Consider the following 26,033-nt stretch of genomic DNA (forward strand, 5'->3'; position numbering starts at 1 on the left):
GCAATATCTTAAATATTCATCTTAATCCAGCTGGCTTACCGTTGGATATTCTGTCCCTTATTGTGGTCCTAATAAAAATATTGCTTTACTTTGGAGATTTACTACTGCACCTGAAGGGCCCCATCCCTGCAAGGTGAAGGCACCAGCAAACACGAGATAGTCCAGCCGAGACAGAAGCCAAGGACACAGAGGCTGGCCTTGGGCCATTGACTGGACACGTCGGTGGCACGAGCCAAAGTGAGCTTGAGCAAGCAGACCTGAGTCAGTTCAGGCCTAAAAGGTTTGCTGAACTCCACTGCCAATGCAGGGACAGCTGGGGGAGGTTGCAACCTGGGAGGGGCAGTAAACAGTCACTTAATGACAGTCTGAGATGATACCACTCAGTGGGGTGGGGCAGGTAGGCAGGCAGGAAATACAGGAAGCAAGGCAGAAGGCTGCTACCTGTGAGGTTTGTATGTGTCTGTGGGGGGGGGGGAACTGAGCCATCCCATCATTGCACATGAAAGGCAAGCTGACAGTTTCTAGGTGGAAACCGTCTGAATACTGTGCCTTCAGAGTCCAAAGTTGCAAGCCTTTGGGTACCACAGAACTCTTCTTCATGCTGCTTAAAAAAAAAAAGAGAGAAGAGTCTTGTGTTGCTTGAAAGACTACACCAGTGGTACTCAAACTTTTCCATCCTGTGGCTCCCTTGACCCCCATGGCCGTTGGCCATGACTCCCCATCATGTTCCTGAGGGCTGGAAGTGACATCATTAAACAGGAAGTGGCCAGAACTATTAACTATATTAATATTAATTATATTAATCATATCATTAATTAAATGTAGATCTTAAAAATATAATACTAATACACAGCGATTTACATGCTTTATAAATGATCAGCTGCTGATCACTGTTGGAGACAGGATGCTGGAGTAGGTAGATTTTGTCTGGTCCAGGAGGACTCATTTTTTAAAACTTTGTAAGCATACCAATAGAATTGTTTTATCAAATGAACTTTGTGAACAACCAGTCGGACCAACATTATACACGCACACCCCCCCCCCGTGGACCCCAATCCAACTAGTCATTTCTCCCATTCTCCTTGGATAGGATTGAACCCTTTATTAATTTAATTTAATTAAATTTTTCCAGCAGCTGGTGGGGAAAACAAAAATAGACCATGAAAATTTATCAGAGCTGATAAGGGTTTGATTAGGAGGCTTTGTCTTCTGTACTAAGAGATGCACAGCTCAATCCTGTGTATGTCTACTCAGAAGAAAGTCCCATTAGAGTCAATGGGGCTTACTCCCAGGAACGTGTGAATAGGACTGGGTTGGCAATCACTTCATCAATGGCTGATAAGTATTCCCGCCAAATAGGGTTCATCACTTTAAAAATACAGCCTCTCCTCTTCAGTCAAACAACAAGATTAATAAATCACTTTAAAAACAGTACCCTTTTTCTGCTCCTGGCCAAGTAAAGTGTGTGCTTGTCTCTCCCCCCCCTTTGCCAACTGTATGGAAACAACTTTAAGACCCCTGGTGACCTGGTAAAATAGGAAGTGTTTTATTTGGGGCAGGGGAGGAAAGCAGGAAGGTTTGGAGGTCGAAAGGGGGGAGTGGAAGAGGGAGGGGGTTCAAAAGGGATTTCACTTGGATGAGAAGTGATCCCAGGCTGGGAACTCGGACCCAACCAGACAAGGAGGGTTTCTTTCTGACAGTCAACAAGGGCAAGGACTGCAAGCTGAGCATGCTTGGTTTGGAAACAACATGCGGCGAACACAGAAGGCGGCAGCCTGGGAGAGGAGGGCGAACAGGACGGGTGACGGCAGTTCCTCTTGGAGGGAGCAGCTGAGCAACCCCCGTTTCTTCTGCTTTCAAAAAAAGCGCAGAAGACGGAGGGGCTCTCATTCTGCCCAGGAATGGCGGTGTGACTGTATCGCTGCAAGAGGACATCCTGCACCTCCCCTGTGTGGTCCTGGCGCCTCCCCAGGGAGCCGCGCCTCACAGTTTGAATAACACTGGACTGCACCATTGATTTCACTTTTGTACACTTTTGTGGGCTTCAGTCCATTTTGTCAGATGCAAGCGACAAGCAGGAATAAGCGGTGGGAGGAGGGGAGGAAATGGGTGGTCCTTGGTTGGTGTCGAGAGTCTTGGGTGCCATTTCATGAGCATTTAATGCAGTTTAACCACTTGTTGTGGCCAACAGTCAAGGCTGGTGTGGAAGCCACATCTGGAAGTTGTGATGCTGTTCTCCTCTGTTGCCAAGTCCTTAGTCCTTGAATGGTTTGGGGCGCAATCCTGACCCCTTATGTCAGTGCTTTCCAGCACTGACATAAGGGCAGTGTAGCTCTGAGGTAAGGGAACAAACATTCCCTTACTTTGAGGAGGCCGCCGTGAGTGACACCCAACTGCAGGATGCAGCACACGTCCCATTGGCACCGCTGTGCCAGTGCTGGAAAGCACTGACAGAAGGGGTAAGGACTGCACTCTTGATTGCTGCTGGCGTGGGCAAGGATAGATTCTCTTGCTTTGCATGCAGAAGGTCCCAGATTCTGTCTTTGGCAGCATCTCCAGGTAGGCCTGGGAACAACCCTCCTGTGAATCCCTGGAGAGATGCTGCCAGTCAGTGCTTGAAAATGCTGAGCTAAATGGACCAAAGATCTGACTCAGTATGGCAGCTCCAAATGGTCATTAAGAGCACCGGTAGCTCAGCAGAAGCAGAGCACCTGCTTTGCACCCACATGCAATCCTTGGCAGCATCCCCAGGCAGGACTGGGAAGAAACCTCTTGTCCAAAATCCTGGGGAGCAGCTACTAGTCTGTGTCCACCGCTCTGAGCAAGATGGACCAAAGAGTCAACTCAGTGGGCAGCACTGTCTTCTCCAAGCAGACCTGTGGAAGCTGACAATGTTTGCACAGTAGTGATAGGAGGGCAGTCTGCATGTTCTCAGAGGCACTCTTTTCTTAGTTTCTTGGAAGAGACCTGGCAATCACAGCCAGCTCTGGGGCAGAGGGTGGTTTGGAATGGAGAAACTATGATCCCAAAAATAAAATTGCAGTCCTTTTGGGTGTCAGGTGGACACAGGGCCAAAAAGCCTCCCTTTCCACCTCCACGTGGGAAGGCCAGGCCAAGGCTTCAGGACCAGCTTCACAAAAGCAGACAATGGGAAGCAAATCCCATATTGTTTGGCCCCTGGCAGTGGCTGGGTGAGCTCATCAATTTGTTTTCCTGCTTCCCTCCCATCTTAAAAATAAATAAATAAAAGAGCTGGGCAATAAGCAATTGCCCTTCCCCACTTGCTCCCTGCCCCAGAGCAAACATGATTCCTGTTGCGCCCCTCTAGACCAGGGTCCCCAATTCCTGGGTGGGAACCAAGGATGGGAGAGAGCTCAGTTCTGCCTGGGCGTTGTCTCCCACCATCTCAGATTAGTTCCCACTGCAGATCCTGGAGTTATTGTCTTCATTTATACTTCACAAGCTTCAAGCGCTGGGCCTGGACTTTGCAAACAGATTCTGGGAATGAAGCTGTGATTGGAGAGAGGGGCCGAGGCCAAGAAGAAGACCTGTCTTGGGCCACAGACTAGATTTTGATGCCCAGATAATGATTGTGAGCCTTTGTGTGTGCATATGTTCCCTATAACAACACATGTCCTCGCGAAAACTCTGTCGGGTAAATCTTATCCCCATGTTGCAGATGAGGAAGACTGAGGCCAAGTGGCCTGCCTAAGGCCATCTCCTGAATCAGTGGTGGAGGTGCGTTTTGAAGTCCTTTTTCACCATGCAGCTGTAGGCTAGGGCTGCAATCCTATACACATTGATCTGGGAGTAAGTCCCATTGCACTCAGTGGGATTTACTTCCGAGGAGGAATGCATAGACATGTGCTGTAGGAGAGACCACAACTGAGGCTGAGCCCCAGAAGGTTTTTCTGCAGGCAGGAATTCTGCAGAGGATTCTTTTGGATTCTCCCTTACTCCAAAGGTAATGATACAGTCCGGGTGCGAGATTGGGGTTCCAGATTAGGGGAGGGAGCTTCTCAGAGGTGTGAGCACCCTCTCTGTAGCGCTTGACTCCCAAAACTCACCTCTCTCCTGGCAGAGCTGAAAAGAGGACCCAGGAGTCCTGGCATTCAGTCCCCTTTGCATTTACCCACTACCCATTACCTTACTCTCTCTCATGGAGCTGGAGAGAGAGCTTGGGCATCTTGAGCCCTATTCCCTAAGAGACTGGGCTAACCCCGGTGCTGGGATTTACTAGTTTCAGATGGTTGGAATCTGTGTGTGTGCGCATGGCGCATGCATGTGTGTTTGCAGGCAGGCTGCCCAGCCCTCCCTCCTTTTGTCTGCCTTGTGTGGCTCAACACACACACACCCCTGTCTTTCAGAGCAGCCCAACCTGTTTGTATGTTAATTTCCCAGGGCTGCCCTCCCTCGCCTGGGAGGGGGAAGCAAACTCCCTCCTCTGGCTCCGCTCCTCTGGTGCTCACTTTCCTTCCTGTGACCTGGATCCAGCTTGTTTGGGAGTGGGGGGCTCTCCTGCTTCCACAGCCGTGGTCTGAACAGGGGTACCCCAGCCCCAAGGATGTACCAACCTGAGCCGGAACTGTTGGAGGTGAGCCGGGGCACTCCTCCTCCTCCTCCGTCCCCTGAGCTCTCCCCAGCAGCCTTCATCAACGCTGTGCAGTATGCCAACGTCTTGGAGGGCAGGTTCAAGCAGCTTCAAGGTAGGCGGCCTGGGGAGTGCTTGGTAGGGAGTTGGGAAGGAGACGTGTTCCCAGAGAGGATTCCAGTTCCCCCCTCCCCACTCGCACACAAAATCTTCTCATTCTAACCAGGCAGTGCTGGTGGCGGGAACCTTAATCCTTAAGGTGGTGCCTGGAATTAGCGGCTGGATTTTCAAGGGGACAAACTCAGCTGCGGGTCTAAGATCCTTGGAGGCTGTGCCCAAGTGCTGCCCACTGTGGGGAGGAGACGGGAGCTGTGTGCTCCCTCTTGGACGCCTGCATGTTCTAGAGCAGCTATTTTCAACCTTTTTCAGTTCGTGGCACACTGACAAGGCATTAAAATTGTCAAGGCACACCATCAGTTTTTTGACAATTGGCAAGGCACACCAGGCTGCCGGTGGGGGGCTCATATCCCCATTGGCTCTACTAAGATATGACCGTCCCTCAAACTTCTGCGGCACACCTGCGGACTAGTCGTGGCACACCAGTGTGCCACGGCACAATGGCTAAAAATGGCTGTTCTAGAGACTGAAGGCAAGGCAGGGTGGGATGGGAGACCTTGTCGGGGAGACAGGTCGGTTGGGTGGGTGGATGCCTGGATGGAAAAATCTGCTGTGGGATCTGCACATGGAAGAGTCACCTGCCTCTTTAATATGTTCCCCCTAATTCACTGTCTAGGGAATGCTCACCCTGGCCTCCCCCACCTTTCTCTCCCGCCTTCCAACGAAAGCGGCCATTGACATTTCAAATCGATCAGAGGACGTTGACGTTCAAACCAGGAAGCTGTGCCTTACAGCGCACTCCAAGGTGTGTCTACTCCAAAATAAGTCCTCTTAAGTCCAGTTAAGTCCAGGACATCTGCAAGAGGGATCTGAAGGCCTTAGGGTTGGACCTCAACAAGTGGGAAACCCTGGCCTCTGAGCGGCCCGCTTGGAGGCAGGCTGTGCAGCATGGCCTTTCCCAGTTTGAAGAGACACTTTGCCAACAGTCCGAGGCTAAGAGGCAAAGAAGGAAGGCCCATAGCCAGGGAGACAGACCAGGGACAGACTGCACTTGCTCCCGGTGTGGAAGGGATTGTCACTCCCGGATTGGCCTTTTCAGCCACACTAGACGCTGTGCCAGAACCACCTTTCAGAGCGCGATACCAGAGTCTTTCGAGACTGAAGGTTGCCAATACATAAGTCCAGTTGAGGATTACAGCCTGAATCCACTTTTCCCAAACATAACTAAGCTTAAATTACAAGTAGCTGAAATGACCAACCAACTTTGGCCTTCCCTGTATCTGTGTCCCTTCCTCTGTTGTTTCCTTCGATTGCACGCCCCTTGGGGCAGGGACCTCTTATCCTCTGCTGAGTTCTGGGCATGCGGCTGGCGTTAAAGAAAATTTTCAAAATCACGAGGAGCACCGCAGGGAGAGTAAAAGGAATTCTCTGTTAAAGGTTTGAGAGGATAATATTGTCATCTGGCACCAAGGAGTCCAGGCGAGTATCTCTGCAGGAAGCACATCGCAGCAGAGGGGCCGTCTCCAAAAAGGCCCTGCCTGCTATCACCACCCATTTGTCTCTGAAGACTGTTCCCCCCCCCTGCCAAACATTCACCCCTCCAGATTTCTGGAGACGCATGATTGTACCCCATGCTCTTTCATGTTGGCCACGATTTTCCTTTCCAGGCCTGACTGCTTCCAGTGTTGCTCAGTGCATGGAGCCAAGGGGAGTGGAGAAGGTGCTGGTGACAGCTCGGGGGTGTGCCTGGGGCGGTGGAGGGTGTTCTTCTGAATTTGCAGTATTGGCTGTTTATTCCAAATGCTGGGGGAGGAGCCACCACCCACTTTTCAGTTGGTCTCTGGGTGATGCTGCTGGGAGGGGTGGAATGGAATGTGGGTGTTGGGGAGCCAAGTGGCAAGTGGTGTTCTGCTTGTGTCCTGGGGGGGTGCCTCTGCCTTGCTGTTTGTTTTGCTTTTGCAAATCAGAGCGTACAAGAGATCCAGGGGTGCAAGACTCCTGGGCTACCATCCACATCCCTGAAACCGGGAGGGGGGATTAAATCTAGGAAGCCAACTCTGGAGCCTGCTCCATACACCTGGCAGCTCTGCCCTGGAAGATGTAGACAAACTAATAAAGAAAGGACAGCCTCTGAGCATGCACAAAGACCCTTTGACCACCAAGGCTTCACAGCCACACAGCCGTGAATTGTGGTCAGTGCTTTCAAAGTAGAGGGCTGGTCCCCTCAACTGGGGTGGGGGGGGGAAAGAGAAGGATTTTGCAGACTTACAGCCACCTTGAGCCTTTGGGGATTTGAGGAATGAGGGAGTGGGTGTGTGCTGGGGACAGAAGACTCCGAGAATCCAGGACTGGCCCAGCTTCGAAGCCAACTGAGTTGGTTGCTTCAGGTAACCTATTGCTGGTGGGGGGTGACCACTGCCTGCCTGCCCTGCTTCTGCTGCTGCTCTTTCTGCTCCCTGGATTTGAAAAAGAAGAGGAGAATGGAGCAGAAGAGAAAGTGTAGGGGAGAGAAGAATGGTGGGCTAGACTGTCAGGCCATTCTAGCCTCTCAAACTTTTCTCTTTCTCACACTTTCAACTCTGCTCAATTCCCCTTTCCTTTCTCAGGAGAAGAGAGGAGGAGGAGTGGCAGTGATTGGTGAACTGCTGGGTAGAGCTGACACCAGGTCCTCCATGTGTCTGCAATCTGGGTAGGACCACTGTCCCCAGTACGAAGAGTCCTGGAGTTGGCCTAGCCAGGTGGACTCTCCATCAATGCTCAGCCCGGTGGCGGCGGGGGGGGGGGGGAGTTTCAGCTTCCTCCAGAACTAGTTATTGGGCAGAGGGTCTGGGAACAGGGGCCTGCAGCCAGGATTATGGGAAAGGTCAGACCGTTTTGGGGCATGAAAGGCTCTCAGATTTATGGTGTCAGAAGCCTCTGCTGATTCCTGCCTCCTTTTTGAGTTGCATGAAGCATTGCTCTCTCTCAATACTGCCCACTGCTGCTATGGTGGTGAGGGGCAGTGACCCACATTGGGGCCAAAGAACAGAAAATCCAGTGTTTATACAGCAGTTGGCTTGTGTCTGTTCTGTGCAGAGCCCGTGTGTGTGTGTGTGTGTGTGAAACAAAGAGTGGCAAGGTCCATTCACTTGGGACAATATTATCTTCCTAACTTTGCCACACTACTTTTTAACACCTGCAAGTGTGGGAAGCGAAGCCAGCCTTCTGATTCAGCCCGGGGTTGAATAGAATCAAATTTGCTGATAAATTCCTGTTCAGCACATTCACGCCAGAGCCTCCCTTTTGAAACAGTCTGTCCATCAGCCTGGTGGCTCTGAGGTCAGCCACAGAGTGGCTGGGGAGTTATCAGGGTTGTCTGGCTGGCTTCTACAAGTTGCCCGTTTTGTTTTGAGGTCTGTGATTTAGTTGAAACCACACCAGATAATTGAGGGATAACTGCATAAGGTAGGTGGTAAATGGCAGCCTCTCCAGCCAGGGCTGGGAAAGACTCCTCTCTGCCTGAAAAAGAGTAGCTGCTGCCAGTCAGTGCTTGGCAGTGCTGAGCACAGTAGAGCCAACGGCTGACTGAGTTGGAAGCAGCTTCCTATGAGTCCCTGCAATAGTATTGCCTAAGTGGATAGGAGGTCAGAGTTGGAATCAAGGTTTATGTCTCTATTAGACTGCCTGAGGCAACATGGGTTGCTGTCATGTGGAGTCAGGCCACTGGTTCAGCACTGACTGGCAGCAGCCCTCCAGAATTTTTTATTTCCCACCCAGCCCTACCTGTAGATGCTGCCAAGGAGGTGGCAGTGGGTTTTTTCAGTGATAATGAAATAAAAGCACATAACACCACTTTCTGCATTTCTCATTTTGTAAAAAAACAAAACAAAATATGCATAAAAATAAAACCAGTGGTATAGCTAGAGGGGGTGCAAAACAGTAGTTTTGCAGGGAGCCTCACCGTGGCGTGCAAGCAGCCCTTTGGAGCCATTCGGGGAAGTGGGAGCGAAACAGAAGCATGCGCCACTTGCACGCTGCAGTGAGGTTCCCTGAAAAACTTAGTGCTTTGCACCCCCTCCAGCTACACCACTGAATAAAACCATTCTCTAACACCTCTATATATTTTCTAACACCTCTGCACGCGGGTGGCTGCATCTGCTGACACTGTACCAACTCTATCATCTACCTAGCACACTTTTAAAGCAATTATAATTTATAAAAATGGGCCCTTGGAATAAAAAGACGTAATGCCACTTTCTGGACTTTTAACTTTGGAAAACGCTGAAATCCACAAAAAATAAAAACCATTTTCACCCACCTCCACCTTCAAGCATGCAAAGCTTTTGTTCTGTGACTGAGTTACGGTCCCCCCCCCCCCTCATCTCATACAGAAGCTTGTGAGCTACTTAATTATAAGGCTGGAAGGGAAGGACAGGTCTATTATATCCTCTCCCCGCTCCCCCAATTTGAAAGAGAAGAATCATTGCCCAGGATCGACTGTTGATCATTGCTGACACTCCCTAACAATTGCAGTGAGGCCTGTACCTGCTTAGGCATCCCCCAGTCTAACCTCCTGGAATTGGGGCCCTGGGCAAGTTCTACCTCTGCCTGGTGGGGGTGGGCTTGTTAAGTCTGACAAAGAGGAGTGCCACTGGGACTCCCTGAAACCATCTGTCTCTCCCAAGCATCAGCCCCGGCGCTTCCATTTATATTGGGGCTGCAACACACTGGCCTTGCTCTGACATGTCCTGGCCAGGTGACTCAGGAAAGAGGCCGGCCAAGCCTCTGGCCCAGCCGAGGCTGCCTCTACATGCGCTGTGCATGCGTGTGATGTGTTGGGGCAAAGGAGCCAGCACCTGCCTGGGCTGCAGGGTACATGCCAGCTGCTCAGGAGGCCATGAAAGCACAAGAATCCCAGGCAGGGGTGAATGCGTAAGTTTACACTCAGCCTCAGGGGCCTCTTCCACTGCAGCGTGCAGGACTCAGCCCTCGCCAATGTGAACCTGTGATGCTGGGATGCTGATGGGGAAAGTGATTATGAGCATGTACAGAGTGCATTTCCCTTGCCAGCTTTCCCAGCACCCCTCCTCCAGCCTCCAATATTTATAGTAGCTCAAGTTGTTGTTCCAGGTTGATTCATCTTTTGGAAACAACCTTGGAGACTGGCCAGTTTGTGCCCCCTCTTGTTTCCAATGGACCATTTCTGGAGAACAAGCAAGTTGGGACTGCCTTTTAGGGGGTCAGGTTGTCACTGAAATTTTCACACAATAGGGGCCGGTAATCACCACAAGAGGTGTGATTTTTTTGCCCTATCTCAGTAGCCATAAGAACAGCCCCACTGGATCAGGCCATAGGACCATCTAGTCCAGCTTCCTGTATCTCACAGTGGCCCACCAAATGCCCCAGGGACCACACCAGATAACAAGAGACCTCACCCTGGTGCCCTCCCTTATTTTGTAGCCAAGCTACAAATGGTTATTGTAGTGTTATAATAATAATAATAATAATAAATAATAAACTTTATTTATATCCCACCCTTCTCCCTAAAGGGACCTAAAGGGATTATTTATAACAACAACATTTATAACATCAAAATATAATAAAAGTCTGGCATCCGAGGTCCTTGGGAAGGACTTGATAGCTGGATAAAACAAGCCAGTCAATAACATCTGTCTGATTGTGTAAAATTAATAATTAATAATAATTTTTGCCCAACCTCAGTAGCCAAGCTAAAAATTGTTGCCACCCCTTTTGCACTGTTTTGCAAACTCAGACCACTCACTATTCAGGTGCTGGTACCACATAGTGAGCTCTGAGTGTGCAAAATGTGCAATCGATTTGAAGCAGGAAAATTAATTTTGGAAGTTCCCTGTCTCTGCAGCCAGTCTCCAAAACAAAGAGTGAGCCTCTGGGAGAGACTCCAGTGCAGTTCCCTTGCTTTGTGCTCTTTTGCTTCCTCTCCCCCACCCTGGAGCTAAACACCTGTTCTTGTAGCCCTGTATGCAAATAGACAGACAGAGAAGGGGGTAGGGTTGGGTGGGTGGAAACTATATTCACTAGTCTTTGTGCTCCAGGTTTTGTGTCCGACTCTGTTTTTGTCCCTTTCAGGATGCAGCAGAGGTGCTGTAGCTCACTGAAAGAGCACTGAACTGAGGCATAGTTTCTGCCCCAGGACTCAGTGGGAATGTGGGAAGCAAGAGCACCTCTGGGTGTGTGCAGAGTGCTTCACTTTGCTGCCATGCTGCTGCAGCCAGTTTCCCTACATGTCTTGAACCTGCAGGGAGGGGGTTCCTGGTTGCCTCTTCCCCCCAAAAAGACATGGGGTATAAGTGGTATGCATGTTAATGCTAATACAGCCCCTTGTAGATGAAATGAATCCTTGGATAGGGCCCCTGCTTTGACTTTTTCTGTAGAAAAACATGTTCTTTATCAAGAAGTCAACTCTCTCTTCCAAAACCTGCCCCCCTTGGACATTTACGCTGCAATCCTAACCACACTTTCCTGAGAATAAGCCCCATTGAACAAAATAGGACTTACTTCTGTAGACCTGGTTAGGATTGCGCCTTTAGATGCATTTCTGCCTCTTTTCTGTATTCCGGCAAAAATGCAATAGAATGGCAGAGGGACTCTGGCTCAGTTTGGTTGCATTTCCAGTTAGGAAAGCACCCCTATTTGAAAAGCTGGATAGTTTCTGCTGGTCCAGAGTTGGCACTGAGTCAGACCAAGAACCTGACTCAACCGAAGGCAGCTTTCTATGTAACAAGGGCTAAAACCACCCATTTCTTCAGCCACTAAACCCAGTCTTTTTTTTTAGCTCTAGGTAGGACCCAGGTGTCCTGTCTCCCTCCTCAACTAGTCTCAGTGGCTGCTCAACATGTGCCTGAGACCTGTACTCTCTTTGTACTCTCCATATTCTCTTTCTCTTGTATCATTTCTGTGGGTTTTCTCAGGGTTTGCAAAGGAGGGAGAGCAATGATTTGGATGGCCCCTCTAGTCCTCAGCAGGACTTCTGGCTCCTTTACCCCTCCCTGACAGGCAGCAGTTCAGCTGGTAAGGGGCAGTCAGCAAGCATAACAAAAGAAGCCTCATTGACTAGGAGTCTTGTGACACCAAAAAGAGATGTAATCAATTTAACCTTCTGTGTACCCTTCCGGAAGTTGTTAGGAACAATTTGTCAGCTTCCACAGCAGCCATTTTCAATCACTGTGCCATGACACACTGGTGTGCCACAAATGGTCTGCAGGCGTGCCATGGAAGTTTGGAGGAGGATCATTTATTAGTAGGTCATTGGGGGATGTGAGCCCCCCACTAACAGCACGGTGTGCCTTGTTGCTGGTCAAAAAACTGATGGTGTGTCTTGACAATTTTAGTACCTTGTTAGTGTGCCTTGAGATGAAAAACGTTGAAAATCACTGCTCTACGGTGTCACCAGATGCTTTGTTCTTTTTGGCTGCACCGAATGAGCCCAGCTTTTGCTGTTTGAAAGTGTTCATCTGCTGTGTTTTTGGATGCGTGAGGGATACAGGAGTCCTTCCAGACCATTGCTGAGCAGCTTTGAGATCAGAGCTCGTGGTATGCTCGGACCACATCCATGGCGTGACTCTTGCAGGAAGTGGCCGTTCTGAATTCAGAGGACAAAACATGTACTAACTGCAAAGGGACACCTTCCTTATATTTAGTTCTCCTTCTCCCTGGACAGAAGGAGTGGGCAGGGCAGCAAGCTGGCATCAGTGCTGCAGAGGCCAGGGGGTCTTAGCCATGGGCTCCCTGAAGAGGTGTGGGTCTTAGTGGCTGCCATCATCAGCATCTGCCCAGTCTGACGGGCACACATTTTCCTGTGACTGTGATCAGGCCCAGGCTTGGAGCTGCATGGCCACCGTCTGTGGGGCTCTCGTGTCAGAATGATACGCGTGAGACGTGGCCTGTGTCGTGCTTGGAAACAGCCGCGCCATGCCGTTTTGGCAACGTGAGCGGGCTCCTCACTCTCGGCCCCGTGCTTTGTCTTTCAGATGAGCGGGAGGCAGTGCAGAAGAAAACCTTCACCAAGTGGGTCAACTCACACCTGGCCCGGGTCACCTGCCGGATCAGCGACCTGTACAGTGACTTGCGGGACGGAAGGATGCTGTTGCGCCTGCTGGAGGTGCTTTCGGGGGAGCAGCTGGTGAGTGGTCACACCCGGGGCTTTGCAGGCCAGGAAGGGCACAGCCCATGACAGCAGGAATGATCTTTGATGTTTGGTTGCATTGAAAGAAAAAATTGAAATCCAACATGCTCGATGCAAGGGAGGGCACCAGGATGCGGGTCTCTTGCTGTCTTGTGTGCTCCCTGGGGCATTTGGTGGGCCGCTGTGAGATACAGGAAGCTGGACTAGATGGCCTATGGCCTGATCCAGCAGGGTTCGTCTTATGTTCTTACATTCTTATGCGGAGGCAGCTACCCTCAGTCAGCCCCCTGGATGGGCGTTGCAGGGCGTTGCAACCCTCCTACCAGGACTTTCAGGTGCAAATTTTTGCGTTAAATATTATTTCATGTTGAAATGTACAAACAGATAGGCTGGTATCACTCTGTAACCCTCAGTTCAGGTTTGTATATGTGTGTTGGCTTTGAATGAGTGGAGTCTGGCATGGATGACCACCAACCTTGCCTCATCCCTAAACTGTCCCAAATGGATTCGCACCAGAGGTGGGGTGCCAAGGTCTGCCACCCTCCCTTCCCAGTGCTGTTCCTCCCACTTCCTGGTTTTCAAAAGAGCAGAGGAATGGAATGGAATGTGAAGAGATGGATGGGCTGGAGCATCCGATTTAAAATGGGAGAAAGGAATGGAGCAGCAAAGGAGGTGTGGAGGAGAAGAGAGTAGGGGGCTAGAATGTCCCTTGTGGTCAGTGTAAGGCAACTTCATGTGTTTATCAGGAATATTCATGGCTCAGTAGTAAAGCACCTGCTTGGAATGCAGAAGGCCCTGATTAAATTGCTAGGTTTGGTTGGGAAAAGACCCTTCTCTAAAACCCTGATTGCTGCTGCCAGCCAGTGTGGATTGTGTGTAGTGTGGTGCCAGAGGATTGCAGGATAGCAAATGTCATACCAATCTTTAAAAAGGGAAGGGGGGAAACTATAGGCTGCTCAGCCTAACATCTATACTGGGTAAGATGGTGGAATGCCTCATCAAAGATAGGATCTCAGAACACATAGACGAACAGGCCTTGCCGAGGGAGAATCAGCATGGCTTCTGTAAGGGTAAGTCTTGCCTCATGAACCTTATAGAATTCTTTGAAAAGGTCAACAGGCATGTGGATGCGGGGGAACCCGTGGACATTATGTATATCTGGACTTTCAGAAGGCATTCAACAAAGGTCCCTCACCAAAGGCTACTGAAAAAACTCCACAGTCAGGGAATTAGAGGACAGGTCATCTCATGGATTGAGAACTGGTTGAAGACCAGGAAACAGAGAGTGGGTGTCAATGGGCAATTTTCACAATGGAGAGAGGTGAAAAGCGCTGTGTCCCAAGGATCTGTCCTGGGATCAGTGCTTTTCAACCTCTTCATAAATGACCTGGAGACAGGGTTGAGCAGTGAGGTGGCTAAGTTTGCAGACGACACCAAACTTTTCTGAGTGTTGAAGACCAGAAGTGATTGTGAGGAGCTACAGAAGGATCTCTCCAAACTGGCAGAATGGGCAGCAAAATGGCAGATACGCTTCAATGTCAGTAAGTGTAAAGTCATGCACATTGGGGCAAAAAATCAAAACTTCACATATAGGTTAGTGGTTTCTGAGCTGTCTGTGACAGATCAGATCTTGGGGTGGTGGTGGACAAGTCGATGAAAGTGTCAACCCAAAGTGCGGCGGCAGGGAAGAAGGTCAATTCTATGCTTGGGATCATTAGAAAAGGTATTGAGAACAAAACGGCTAATATTATAATGCCGTTGTACAAATCAATGATACTCCTGGAGTATTGTGTCCGTTCTGGTCGCCACATCTCAAAAAGGGCATAGTGGAGATGGAAAAGGTGCAAAAGAGAGCGACTAAGATGATTACTGGGCTGGGGCACCTTCCTTATGAGGAAAGGCTACAGCGTTTGGGCCTCTTCAGCCATGATTGAGACATACAAAATTATGCATGGGAAGGATAAAGTGGATAGAGAGATGCTCTTTACACTCTCACATAACACCAGAACCAGGGGACATCCACTATAATTGAGTGTTGGGAGGGTTAGGACAGACAAAAGAAAATATTTCTTTACTTGGCGTGTGGTTGGTCTGTCTGTCTGAAACCTTTATTGGCATATCAACACAACACAATTAAGACATACTTTACAATTGTTGCAACAACTTGCATACCGACCCAACAACTTAAAAACAAGATACCAGAATTATTTAAATTCTGACAACGTTATTTTAAGAATCTCAGATAAATAACCAGCAACAGCTGCGGTTAAAGAGTCACAAACATCACTCATGAACCTAGAGAGGGTAATATCAGAAGGGGTTAGGTCAGGAGAAATCCAAGAATTTAAATAATGATTACGAATGTCAAGATGAACTGGACAAAAAAAGAGTATATGAAACAAAAAATCAGGTGACTCATGACAAAAGAGACAGAGCCTTTTCTCCCGTGGAATGTTAAAAAAACGGCCAGAATGAACTGCCGAGGGGAAGATGTTAAAACGAGCTAACATAAAGGCTCGCCTATGTAATGGGTTGATTAATGTATAAAAATAATTTGATACATGATTAAAGGATGGGGCCAAGCCAAAAGAAAGAGGGGAACAAATAGGATTAAGATTAATACTTAAATAATTAAATTCAAATGCTAAAAGCTTGTCTTTGATCAATGAATATGCTCTTGTAAGACTCAAATCTGCCAAGGATTCTAAAGGGAGATCAAGAGAAACAAGTTTATTTTCTATCAACCGAAACCAAGGAGAAGAATAAGAATCGCTTAACAAATCATATAAAAAAGAACCTGAATGAGAATTTAAAAACAATTTAAGCCCAATATTTAAAAGTGAGTAACCAGGCTGTAGTTGATGGTAAATGAATACCTAATTCTAGGATAATTGTGGATACCCGAATTAAATTTGGGATCCCTAGAATTCTGCGAAAAAAAGATGTTGCAATCTGGTCCATATCCTTGTTAATTGCTTTAATCCAAATTGGAACACCATAAAACAAATGGGAGAGAATTTTGGACTGAAAGATCTGGATAGCAGCTAGAACATATTGATTACCTTCATTGTAAAAAAAATTTAATATTGCTTTAAGTTGAGGGGAAAGAGACGAAATGATAGCTTTCTTATGAAGAGACCAAGAAAGTTTGTAATGAAAAATAAGACCTAAATATTTATACGACTGGACTTGTTTATATATGTTTGGACCAATCGTCCATGTTATAGGGGACCAAGAACGGGAAAACACCATAATTTGAGTTTTGTTCGAATTAATTGTTAGGTCATTTAGTTTGCAGTACTCCTGAAATGTAGCCAAGATGCAGCGAAGTCCCGATTTAGTTAAGGATAATAGTACTGCATCATCTGCATATAAAAGAGTAAAGACAGGGACCCCATTTAAAACCGGAGTAGAATGAATAGAAGAAGAAAGAAAAGAAGGTAAATTGGATAAAAATAAATTAAATAATAAAGGAGCAAGAATACAACCCTGGCGAACACCATTGTGAATAGGGAATCTGTCAGAGAGAGTGTTAGAATTTGGAATTCGAACCTGACAAAAATTCTGGGAATGTAATTGGCGTAACAAAAATAATAAGCGCAGATCTATTCCCCATTTGAGTAGTTTGGACCATAAAAGGTCTCGGTTCACGGAATCAAAAACACCTTGGAGATCAACAAAGGCAACAAAAAGGTTAGCTTTATTATAAATGAAATACTTCTCAGCTAAATGAGTCAATGTAAAAATATGGTCAAGGGTAGAAGCTCCTGCCTGAAAACCAATCTGTTCCTTTCCAGGGTGGTTTTTAGAGGTTGCCCAGGAAGAGAGTTTTGTTAAAATGTACTTTGAATACAATTTCCCAATATTAGATAATAAACTTATTGGGCGAAAATTTGAAGGTAATGAAGGATCACCTTTTTTATAAACTGGAATAAGGATGGATGACAACCAGGCATCGGGAAAACGACCAGTGGAATTAACCAAAGTAAAAAAAGATGCAAGTGGTTCAGCCCACCATTTGGGATTATTAGTCAAAGTCTCATTCAAAATATTATTGGGCCTAGGAGCTTTACCAGGTTTTAAAGAAAGAATTAACTCATGTATTTCATCAGGGGAGACTGGAGGCCATTCCAAAAGATCCTGAGGAACATTATTAGAGGAATAAATTGAAGTCAGAGATGAAAATTTTTTTGAAAAAAAATCAACCCAAGTAGCTGCAGAAATAGATGGAAACAAATTTGAGATTGAGCGGGTTGATCTGGAGACTAAAGACCAGAAGGCCTTATGATTATGAGAAATAATTGCAGAATATAATTGATCCCACTTATGCAGGGCGTACTGATGTCTTTTCTCATCAAATAAATCATAGCATGATCTGCGCAAATAAAAGTATTCTCGTAAAAATGATGGGATTGGATGGGAGCGAATAAAAAAAAAGGGAACGTATTTGTTTCTTTAATTGCCAACAGTCAGCATCAAACCAAGAATTATGGTTAGAAGGAGCTCTGGATGACTGAGAGGGACTAGAGGAACTAAGAAAATTAACTAGAGAATCAATTAAAGCATTATAATCTCTTATAGCTGAGGATGGGGAAGAAAGGGAAAAAAGATTACTAATAAGAACAGTAGTCTCCGGGAGACGAGTCCACTGAGAAAAAGCTTGTTGTGAAATAGAAGACCATGTGGTTGGTCTGTAGAACTTATTGCGGCAGGATGTGGTGACGGCATCTGGCCTGGATGCCTTTAAAAGGAGATTGGACAAGTTTCTGGAGGAAAAATCCATTGTGGGTTACAAGCCATGATGTGCATGTGCAACCTCCTGATTTTAGAAATGGGCTATGTCAGAATGCCAGGTGCAAGGGAGGCACCAGGAAGCAGGTCCCTTGTTATCTGGTGTGCTCCCTGGGGCATTTGGTGGGCCGCTGTGAGATACAGGAAGCTGGACTAGATGGGCCTATGGCCTGACGCAGTGGGGCTGTTCTTATGTTGTTATGTGGACAAGACTAAGGGCCCAATCCTATCCAGTTTTCCAGTGCCGGTGCAGCTGTGCCAATGGGGCATGCACTGCATCGTGTCCTGGGGCAGCAGTCACAGAGACCTCCTTAAGGTATTTGTTCCCTTACCTTGGGGCTGCATTGCGGCTGCACCGGTGCTGGAAAGTTGGATAGGACTGGGCCCTGAGTTGGCTAACCCAAAGTTTGACTCTATAAACAGCATCTAAATCTGGATTCTGCATGCCACTCCACACACCATGGTGGGCATTTTGCTAGTGCTGTAGGATCCCTGGGTGGCACACAGACACATTGTTCCACAGAACACCCTGGTAGGCAGTACTTATTTCCTCAGTAGAAGTCCGTGTCCAATATATGTCTCGGCCCGCCACATCCATTTTTTGCTCACTGGGAGGCTGCCTCAAGACTCTTCTTGATGATGTGCATCTCACATGGGACAGGTGTCTCCTTCTGCAGCAGTGCCACGTCACCCTGGCTTGATGCAGGCCACGTTCAGCTTCTGCCCCCCCCCAGGACAGAGAGCCAGCCAAGCACCTGTTCCCAGAATTTCACCCTTTGCCTCCGTTGCAGTCGAGAGGAACAGCCCGTTCCCAGCTCAAGCAAGGCAGTTTTTCCAGTTTCGAGGAAGGCTGACAGCAGGATCCGCCCTCTCTGGCAGCCTGGCACCTGCTGCTGCCTGTGGCTGACGAACTTTCCAGAAAGACGCTGCAGCTTGCCAGGTGATGCCAGAAGCCCCGGGGTACGGTGAAGCCAAACTGGTGAGAGCGAAGCCTTTTCAGATGAATCTGGCCCGAGCTGCCTCTCCATTAAGGAGGCATCAGAGGGTCAAACCTCTGCCTGGTGATTCTGGGTGTCTTGCACAAACAAAAGGAACTATTCACATGTTAAACTGTACTTCAGGGGCTATTCACATGTTAAACTTCAGGGGCGCACCCAGGTTAAATCATGGTTAGTCTGTACTGGGTACAGTGACTCACATGTTTCATTTAGCAGGGGTCCAATCTGTGTACACGGATGGTTGGTCTTGTAGAAATGAACTCAGATGTGCCCATTCGCATGGAAATGTCTGCCCTGAGTACAGAGATTCTGGACCTGAGGACAGCGCAATGTGTGAACAGCCATAAACACACATGTGATTCTACATCTTAAAATCAGAGGGCAACAGTGAAATACCCCAAAACAAGGGGCATTCAGACCTGCCATTTGCCAGCAGTGGCTGAGCGATCGGTGACTAACCAGGAGAGCGATCTCAGGGTCATGGTGGACAGCTCAGTGGAAATGTGGACCCTCTGTGTGGCTGTGGCAAAGGAGACTATCATTCCATGCCAGGTGTCAGGAAGACGATGCAGCCATATTTGGACTGCTGTGTCTAATTCAGGTTGCCAGATCTCAAAGAGGATATTGTAGAGCTGGAAAGGGTACAAAAGAGGGCAAGTGAAATGCTCAAAGGGCTGGAGCACCTTCCTTGTGAGGAAAGGCTTTAACAACTGGGGCTTTTCCACTTGGAAAAAAGCAGTTAAAGGGTTAAGGGGAAAAAAGCAGTTTTAAGCAGTTAAAAAAGCATGATTGAGACAGCTAAAATGGTGCCTGGTGTAGGCAGGTGGAGAGAGAGATTTTTCCTCCCTCTCTTACTGTGAACCAAGATTCAAGTTGTCCAGTGAGACTGACTGACAGGAAATTCGGGATGGACAAGAGGCCATCCTCCTTTGCACAGCACATGGCTTATCTGTGGACTTGGTTGCCATAAGACTTGGTGATTTGCCATCTGCTAGGAGGACTTTAGACAGAGTGAGACACATTCGCAAGTCCCATCACTGGCTGCTACTAGTTGCAATGGCTACATGGAGCCTCCAGATTCAGAGGCAGTCTAGCTGAGAATGCCACTTGCAGGGGAGCAATGGTGGAAGAGAGGTCTGCCTTCATCTCCTGCTTACAGACTACCCAGAGGCAGCTAGAAGGCCTGGAGTAGAATTGTGGAGTAAAGAATGCTGGACTGGATGAGTCTCAGGCCTGATCCAGCAGGGTGGTTCTGATGTTATGTTAACTCTTTGCGAATGATGGGATGATGTTTCCAAAGCACTGTTCATAGTGCTAATACAGGGTGGTGGGGAAGGGGTGGTGGAGTTTGCAGCCAGTGAAATGAGAGTGTTGAACCCCTCTCCCATCTGCCATCTGGTATAAATAATATGTCATTTTCCCTTGCAAGAGCTGGCCCATGGCCACCCAGCAAACTTCACTGTGCTGATTATAGAGCAGCTCCACTTGCCAGGCACTGTGCAAAATGAAAATGACATAGGCCTGGCCCGCAAGCGTATCATCTATAGAAAAAAGCAAGGCCCATTAGGAAGAAAGGAAAGTCAAGCCTCTAGTCCCTACTGAGTGTGTGAAGATGATTCAGCCAGAGGTTTTCTGGGATGCAGCTGAGTATTTAAAACCTCTGCCAGTCGTCCTGGTTTGTGGGGGGTGGGTGGGTCTGAAACAGGCTAGGTTGCCCTTGTGGATGCTGGGAAGTAGAGATGGGAAGGGTGTCCTTTTGGCTCTTCTCCTCCTGGAATATGGCCAGGATGGGGGCACCAGTCCTCCCTAGAGGTACATCTCAGAAATTGGGACTGGGAGACCCTGTTGTCTGCCATAGGTGTGGCCACTTCAAAGTTTTTGAATTCAATTTCTCAAGACCCTCCTGCCTGTCAGACCAGCTGAGAAAGATCATATGATATAGCAGGGATCTCCAAACCTGCTTATGTATGAGCCGCATATGACAAACTTCAGATGTTTGAGAGTGACAAGAGAGCTGTTTGAGAGCTGCAATATTTAAGAAGCATTTAAATTCTTAAATATGAACCATTCTCACCATGAACATTAAGCCATTTCTGCCCAGCTTTGCATATGTACACCTGTGGGCTGGGCAGAAATGGGTTAAACTTATGTTTTAATCCAGTGTACTCTCAATTTATACTCTGTAAATAATTATAAAGCTTAACTTTTTAATTTTACCTTTTATATTAATTGTGATGCAAAAAGGAGCTCAGCCAACACATTTTCAAGAATATGTATGTCGAAGGGCCCCTTGTGGTTCACGAGCCACAGTTTTGGCACCCCTGCAATATAGTATCACAGGAGATTAGAGTTGAAGGTGCCTTCAGGGTCATCTAAGTGAAGTCCCCTGCTCAGCTTGGATGTTAGGAAGAAGAGGTGCTTAAGGCTACGAGAGCTGAGGACATATTGTTTGACATCAGCTGTGAGTAGGTTACCATACTGTGGAGTGATGTCACAACCTGTGCCATGAACCTAAAGAAATGCCCTCTGTCCAAATTTGAGGGCATTGTAGGAGAGGCTCATTGGCAGAGCCCAGGAGCCAGATTAGCTGTAACGTCCATTTGGAAAAGCATTCCCGGTAGTGCACAGCCCATCTTTATGGGGGATACTTGTTCACAGAGCTTTCATACCCACAGCTCCTAGAACCAAGAGTGTGGCGTGCAGGAGGGAGCATAGGGGGATCTATTCTAATGAGTCCAGTAGCAAGACACACAGAGAAGCATTTATGGCAGAATAGAAGTTGCATGGACCGGGCAGGAAAAGTATCACAGAAGCCGAGATTACAACCTGCAACTGTGCCAGGAACCTTCCTGCAAAATCCTTGTGCGTATGTGCAAGGCCATCGTTATGTTTACCATGTGCGTTGGGCTCACAGGAGACAGTGTGGTGGAGTGGTTAGACTGTGAAACTAAGAACTGGGAGAGGTAGCATCAGATCCCCAGCTAGCCCTAGAGCAGTGGTTCCCAACCTTCAGGAGCCCACGAACCACCGAGGCAAAGACTGGAATCGTCATGGACCACATGCAACCTCCAACTCCCCTGCACATAAAAAATCCATTTAAATTTGTAACAATTAGAGAAGATTTATTGGAGATTTATTAGACGTATTATTTTTGGAGATTTGTTGGTTGCTGCTTTCATTGCCAGCTGCAGCTGCGGGCAGTCTATTCTTCACCCTCTCTTGTGGTCCATGGGGAATGCTCCCAAGCTTGCATTCCCCCACGGACTACCAGTGAGGACAGAGAATGGACCACCCACAGCTGTAGCCAATACTTCAGTGCCAGCTGCAGGCAAGTCCATTCTTCACCCCCTCTCCTCATCCGTGAGGGAGCACTCATTTGGCAAGACACTGAAAGTGATCAAAAGAGATTTTTTTTCCCCCTGAGACCTTGTGGACCACTTCTCAGAGTCTTGTGGGCCACCTGTGATCCATGGACCATAGGTTGGGAACCAGTGCTCTAGTGCATGCTGGGTGACCCAAAGTCGGTCACTGACTCTCAACCTAACCTACCTTACTGGGCTGTTGTGGGAGAAGGAGAGGGAGGCAACCTTGTTCCCCGGCCTCCTTGGAGGAAGGATAGGATAAAAGCATCCTAGTAATTATAGAACATTCCTAAAGCGGAAGAGATCATCATCTGAGCTGGCCATCGGTATAAAATGATTTCTTTAATCAGGAATTAGCAGCTGGGATGGTCAGAATACCAAGGGGAGGCAGCAGGCACAGTGTGGAGGGCGGAGATGTGTGGGCACGTTGCCAGCTGTTTGCAGTCAGCTAGAGATAATGATATTTAACATTTGTCTAATGATTTCTGAGTGTGAAAAGCCTTCCACCTACTTGATCTCAGTGCCACCATCCCTCTAACTCTGGATAAATGAGGCCCCCTCAGATGACCTGGCTGGAATGTAGGGGAGAAGGTGGTCGCTTAGATAACCTGCACCCAAACCATGAAGGGCTTTAAAGTCAATGCCAGCACCTTGAACTGGGTCCAGAAACGAGTGGGCAGTCAGTCCGGTCGCTGAAGCAGCCGCCAACAGATTCAAACACCTAATTTCAGTCATCACCTGGACTGCCTCGTTCTGTACTAATGGCAGCTTCCAAACTGCCTTCCAGGGCAGCCTCATGTGGAGTGCATTACAGTAATCCAGTCTTGATGTCACTAAGGCATGGTCCACTGTGGTCAGACATGGCCAGGATGGCGTTGTGAGTCTCGTAGCTTTGATGCTTCAGTTTGCCAAATTGGTCTCATTGATCCAGGCAGGGCTGTTGATTAGGTTGGAACAAGATTCCCAGTTTGCTCTGCAAGCTTTTGAGCTACACAGAACTTTGGGCCGGAATCAGTAAGAGCAAATGTAAAAGACTTTTAAAGGCCTGCCTGCAGTTTGTCTCGGGCGTAAAAGGATCCAGTAGGTTCCCCTTTGAAAAAACATTTGCTTCCAGCGAGAGAAGCTTCTGCACAGCCCTTTACTTCCTGCTGGGGCAGTTTCATGCAGACCAGGGTGTTGCAAGGCATTGGAATGTTGTCAGTTTCTTGTGGTCCCCTTGTCTCTTCCCAGTCCTTTGCTCCTCATTCCTGCCTGGGAATTGCCATTCTTCTAGCCCACGCTGCCTGATCTTGGCTTGCCTCTGCTGGGATGATGCCACCTTCCATTCAGCGATACCTTGAGGAAATTCTTCTCGTGGGCAGGGCCCGTCGGGCCTGATCTGCCCCTCCCTACCACGCCCTCTGGGTTTGTGAACCTCAGCGACAAGCAAGCAAAAAGTGTTGGCGCTCTGTCTGGGAACTTGGATTGGGAAAGCAGTTTGGACACCTGTCTGGCCAGCATGACCTAGTGTGGCATGTTGGATCCCAGGCATGTCAGGCTCACTCAGAAGTTGGTGGTGGGTGCTAGGACAAGGGCTGAGCTGTCAATGGCCAAGTCTTGGCATGGAAGTCGAGGACTGTAGTGCTGAGGTTTGTTTAATATGCTTGGAAAAGACATGGACCCCACCTCTCCGGGAAATGCGCTCTCTCAAGACGGCTTACGCCACAGGTTGGCAAAAAAACAACACAACAACAAACAACAATTAAGGCGATGCCACAGATAAAAGAGCAGTAGATCAAGTCATGGAGAGCGATTCAGAGACAGGGTTAATAGCCTGGGAAAATGAGTCTGGGACGAGAGAGACTCATCTTACCTGGCGCCAGGAAGGAAAGCAGATCTGGCCCCTGTTGTGCCTGCAGGATTGTCTTGGCCACTGACTCACTACTGCGGCCTTGGCCAAGTCCCTTTCTCTCAGCCCGAGCCCAGCTGTAAAATAGAATTGAGGGTCACATTAACAGGAGGATTTAAAGTTGAACCTGCACCATAAGGACTGGATAATAATTTGCAAAGGTAATTAGCTTGGGGGACAGGAATTTTCACAGCTGAGAAGCACAGGGGGCTTGGCCTGGCCTCTTTTTGAATGACCTCATTCTTAAGAGGAGAAGTGCTGGGGCTCACACTGAACATATAAATGAGTTTTCTCCTTGGCCAGATGGTTGGTCTGTCTAGCCGAGCACAGTCTATCCTGACTGTTATTCGGTGAAACCGATTGGCAGAAGATCAAGAGTGGACAGAAGGAAGGACTTCTTCAGACTAGTGTGAGGAACTCTCTGCAAGGAGAAGTGGCAATAGCCGCTTGATTAGAGCAGCTGATCAACAGCTTCACGCTGCTTCCCGTTCCAGGGGGAGAGGGTGTCCCTGGATGCCAGTTGCTTTTATGCGCCTGCTTCCAGGACGCTGGGCTAAGCGGGTTGTTGATCTGATATAGCAGGGGTCTTGTTACGCCCTCCACGGCCACGGCTGTGGCTCTCCTGGGCTTCACCTAGGGGTCTTTCCCAGAACGACCTCGATCCCAAATGCTCTTTGACTCTTCAGCAGACACTACTGCCTGCTGAGTCAGATCTGAATTCAGTCCTGTCAACACTGACTGGCAGCATCACATGTAAGAACAGGGAGGTAGAAGTAGGAGAGCAGTATGGCCTGAACCACTGCTGGGGGGTTCTCAAAGGCATCTGGTTGGCCACTGAAAGGAAGCAGGTGCTGGATTAGAGGGATTGGACCTCTGGTCTCAGCCAGCAGGGCTCAGCTCTTGACCTTGTTCTGGCCCACTGACTGGTGGGAGAGTTAGAGCAGACTTAAGGAAATATCTCTTTACCCAGCATGTAATTAATCTTTGGAACTCCTTGCCATAGGGTGTAGCGATGGCACTTGGCCTAGATGGCTTTAAAAGGGGATTGGACAGATTGATGGAGGAAAAAGTCCATCACAGGTTACAAGCTATGACAACAACAGAGACACAGTCTATTAATAAATTCCAGATGCAAGGGAATAAATTCCAGATGCAACAGGACACAGGTCTCTTGTTGTCTTGTGTGCTCCCTGAGGCATGAACTACACTCCCATTCTCTCTGACTTGAAGCCTTCCCTGGAGTGCTGGGTAAACAGGGTGCTCAGGGTGACCCGGGGTCAGGGTGACGTCACTTATTCCAAGCAGAACTCTGTGGTGAACCCTGGTCCACGTTGATCTCTGGTTCTTCTCTCCTGCCAGCCGAAGCCGACCAAAGGCCGGATGCGCATCCACTGCCTGGAGAACGTGGACAAGGCCCTCCAGTTTCTGAAGGAGCAGCGCGTCCACCTGGAGAACATGGGCTCCCATGACATCGTCGATGGCAACCACCGCCTTACGCTGGGCCTCATCTGGACCATCATTCTCCGCTTCCAGGTACAACCATTCCCCGCCCGCTCTAGTATGGAATGTGGGAGCAGGTGCAGAATTCAACTTGCTGAGCAATCCACCTCCTTATTAAAAAGAAAAAGGAATCAAGTTCCTAGTCCTCATGGTTGCCAAGAGAGGCTTTAAGAATCTCAGTAGCCCGGAGAGGTGGCCGCATACTGCTTTTTAGCAGTTGCAGTTGGGAAAGCGTCTTTTCTACCCAGTGTCATTTCTAGCCCATCACCCCAGTGACTGGTAAAAAGGAAATGCATGTAGCAAACAATGCAAATTAAGTTATGCAAAATAAGAGCAATGTGTGCAAATTTCCTCAATTTGCACAAGTGCTGCAGGTTGCAGAATTCATTTTTTATGGGCGCAGAATTTGCATCAAATTTATAGAATTATAAATTCTATAGGGTATAGAATTTAAATTTGCATTTTGCACATATTCAGCTGTGACTAACAGGTGTTTTTTTTCTCCTTCCGCCTCTCCCGCCCTGCAATAGATCCAGGACATCAGTGTGGAGACAGAGGACAACAAGGAGAAGAAATCTGCCAAGGATGCCTTGTTGCTCTGGTGTCAAATGAAAACAGCTGGGTAAGGAATGCCTGGAGGGAT

General features: G+C 48.2%; 1 protein-coding gene across 2 annotated transcripts in view; it reads left to right on the top strand.

Annotated features, from left to right (window-relative positions):
- SPTBN2 (spectrin beta, non-erythrocytic 2) overlaps nucleotides 1–26,033 on the top strand; it is a 66,520-nt gene that overhangs the window by 4,661 nt on the left and 35,826 nt on the right. For both annotated transcript variants that reach the window (XM_066610365.1, XM_066610366.1), the window contains exons 2-4: nucleotides 12,697–12,848; nucleotides 25,250–25,423; nucleotides 25,921–26,012. In XM_066610365.1, the coding sequence (XP_066466462.1) occupies nucleotides 12,697–12,848; nucleotides 25,250–25,423; nucleotides 25,921–26,012 (418 nt within the window). The remainder of the gene's footprint in view (nucleotides 1–12,696; nucleotides 12,849–25,249; nucleotides 25,424–25,920; nucleotides 26,013–26,033) is intronic.

Source organism: Tiliqua scincoides, chromosome 15, assembly GCF_035046505.1.
Source record: "Tiliqua scincoides isolate rTilSci1 chromosome 15, rTilSci1.hap2, whole genome shotgun sequence".
Taxonomy (NCBI): domain Eukaryota; kingdom Metazoa; phylum Chordata; class Lepidosauria; order Squamata; family Scincidae; genus Tiliqua; species Tiliqua scincoides.